This window comes from Helianthus annuus, chromosome 9 (genome assembly GCF_002127325.2).
Source record: "Helianthus annuus cultivar XRQ/B chromosome 9, HanXRQr2.0-SUNRISE, whole genome shotgun sequence".
Lineage (NCBI taxonomy): Eukaryota > Viridiplantae > Streptophyta > Magnoliopsida > Asterales > Asteraceae > Helianthus > Helianthus annuus.
Window position 1 is genome coordinate 145,669,524 of NC_035441.2, and position 3,324 is coordinate 145,672,847.

General features: G+C 38.3%; 1 protein-coding gene across 1 annotated transcript; it reads left to right on the forward strand.

Annotated features, from left to right (window-relative positions):
* Positions 1–2,733: 2,733 nt before the first annotated feature.
* Positions 2,734–3,078, forward strand: LOC110924083. Its single transcript, XM_022168122.1, has one exon. It carries the CDS (start codon positions 2,734–2,736, stop codon positions 3,076–3,078), a length of 345 nt encoding a protein of 114 aa, XP_022023814.1.
* Positions 3,079–3,324: the final 246 nt, after the last annotated feature.

The following is a 3,324-nucleotide window of genomic DNA, read 5'->3' on the forward strand; positions in this document are numbered from 1 at the left end:
TTACATGAAAGATATTTATTATTATTATTATCAATCATATATATCCAAAATTGAAAACAAGTAAGGTTTACATTATTTAAAATTAGTAAGAAATTTAATTTACGTAAAACTATATAGCTAGTAGAATTTATTTAAAAAATCTATTTAAAAAAATACTGGTGTAACAAGTAGATTTTATGTGAAATAAGAAATTTAATAAAAATATGAAAATAAAAAAATAAATAGACTTTATGTTAATTAAGAGATATAATAAAAAGATGAAAATATAAAAAATAAATATATTTTGTAAAATTGATTTAAACTTAAATAAAATTAGGTGTTAGTACCCAAATGTGTTACATTGATAAACTTAAAAAAATGCAAGGGTATTTTAGTCATTAATTAACTAATTTTGGTGTTAGTACCCAAAGGTGTTACAAAATTGAAACTATAGAACCTAAATCTGTTAAAAAATAAAGTTAGTACCCAAAGACGAAATTAGGTATAAACCACAGGACCTATTTTTGTAATTAAGTCAAAAAAAAAAGATCTAGGAAATATCAGAATATGGGGTATGGGGCGGGGGTTGTGGCGTGGGTTGGGTACAAACGCCCAAATCACCACCCCGGGTGGGCTTGGGTTTCGGCGTGGCCTCTTGGGCGGGGGTTTCAGCCCGGGCGTTGGGCGGGGCTATCAAGATGACATGGTGGGATCTCATTGGCCAAGACAAGTAGCCGTTTGGGCTAGCCGTTGGCCAACGGCTATGTGTTTAAAAAAAATATCTATTCACTATAAATACTCACACTTCTATTCATTTTTTTACCACAACTACTCCACCTCTTCTATAATGATCTCTATCTTATTTTTAAAAAAAATTCTCATCCAACCACAATACGAAAAAATGAATCCTCATAATCGAGGTTTTGACCCGAACAATCCGTGGGCATTCCAAGAAACACCGAGCCCAGCATCCAATCGTCCAATTGCTCCCTTTTTAATGCACTCCACGATGCCGGATATGACTGGTTACGCATCGTTTATCTCGAATCGTTTGAAGAATGACGTCAGTCAGTTTACTTACTGTGTGTATAAAAGGTAATCTAAACTGTGCAATTACTTGTATTGCTACGTTGTTACAGGATTTTATGAGCTCGGTACCAATCGGTACCGAAAATACCGTTACCGAAATCCCCAAAAGTATGTACCGGTACCGAATATACCTGGTACGGTACGTTCGGTACCGGTTGGTACTGGTACAACACCGGTATTTGAGGGTAAAAATCGGTGAACACCGGTGCCGAACCGGTACCGAAAATACGTTACATTTTAGTTCGAGCTACTTTTTGTTATTTAACATGTTTTGTCATTCTTATAGAACGATTTGGTTTAGCGCGCCGCAATGCGCGCGCATGGTAAACAACTAGTTTACATTGAAGAACACATAGTTTGTGTTGGCTTGAAAGATGGAAAGACCGGATTATACATTCAGTCAATGATAACATTTCTGCCCTAAAGTTTTTTTGCTAATAAAAGCATGATGCATTGATGCTTAACTTGGGTTCACGTTGAGGTATAACCGCATTACTTCGTATCATGAAGCAAAATCAAACCAATAAGGTATATTCCTACCTGCTATGACAACATTTGTTTACCTTTCGTTGGACCAACCAGAAGTTTCCATGCCAATGCTAATGGGAACAAATGAAAATGTTCCATCAAAGTAGTGAGACTATTTGTACGTTGGAACTAGATACTTAATAACCTAATCTAATGGGTGATTGATTTCATCATCATACTCAGTAAATCCCACCAATAGCAAAACTAAGGTAGGGTTTGAGGAAGGTAAGATATAGAAAATCTTACCTCTACCCGTTTGGAATAGAGAGGTTGCTTCCAGTGAGACCCCCGGCTCGATAGTGGTTTTGCATCAAGCGTTGGATATAAGGCACATAACACTCAGCAATTAAGACAAATGTCGATTAGTGCATGTACGCCACCACATGATGCATGATTAACCATCCCCTCTTTTAACATTATTTTCATGAAATTAGTAAACTAACGTTAAAATTAGTGCACTTTCACTTTTGCCTCCCGAGCGCCCACACATATATACATTATATGCGCATACTGCCAGCGGGGTGTTTAATGGGTGATTGATTTGTACATGTTAATTGCTTTTAACTTTATGTTTTTAATCGGCCTAGGATACGATGGGGGGATTTGAAGGGGGAAAAGATTACCGTGTTTAGAGATAAAGTCATATCCACGACATCAATGCGACTAAGAGGGGATACAAACCAGACTTGGGAGGGTATGGCGACTAACATTATACATGTAGCGAAGGAGATTCTAGGGGTCACATCAGGAAAGGTAGGTACACATAAGGAATCTTGGTGGTGGTGTGAGGATGTGCATACCAAAATAAGGGATAAGCAAAAATGTTTTAGGGACCTTTTGAGTTGCTCAAACGATGAAGATCGAGTGAGGTTGAGGGAGAAATACAAAACGGCCAAGAGGGAGGCGAAGAAGGCTGTAACGGAGGCAAAGAACCCAGCTTACAAAATGATGTATGAAAGCCTAGAAACAAAGGAGGGTAAGCATCATATGTTCAAGATCGCTAAAGCTAGGGAGCGTAGGAGGCAGGATCTAGGGGTAGTGAAGTTTATAAATGGAGATGATGGACGTGTTTTAGTAAATGAACTTGACATCAGGATGAGATGGTAAAACTACTTCCATAATCTTTTCAACGGTAGGATGGACTACCAACAACAAAGTGAAAACCCTACTATCCAAAGGCGACAACATAATAGCGGTTACGATCAGAGTATCACACATGGGGAAGCTAGAACAACACTTAGGAAGATGGGAAGTGCTAAGGCGATTGGTCTTGACAACATACCAATTGAGGCATGGTTGTGTTTGGGAGAGGAAGGAGTTCAATGGCTAACGTCCCTATTCAACCTTATTTTCAGTTCGGGAAAAATGGCAGATCAGTGGAGGCGTAGTGTTGTAGTGCCCTTATATAAGAATAAAGGCGACGCTCAATGCTGCGAGAACTACAGAGGGATTAAGTTGTTAAGTCATCCTATGAAATTATGAGAGAGGATAACTGAGACTAGGATTAGAAGAGAAACGCAAGTGACGGTAAACCAATTTGGCTTTTTGCCAGGGAGGTCAACTACAGAAGCGATACACATTCTAAGAAGATTGATAGAAAAGTATAGGGAGAAGAAACGAGATCTACATATGGTGTTCATTGACATAGAAAAAGCATATGACAGTGTACCACGTGGACTGATTTGGGATAGTTTGGAGAGTAGAGGGTTACCTGGGAAATATATAGAC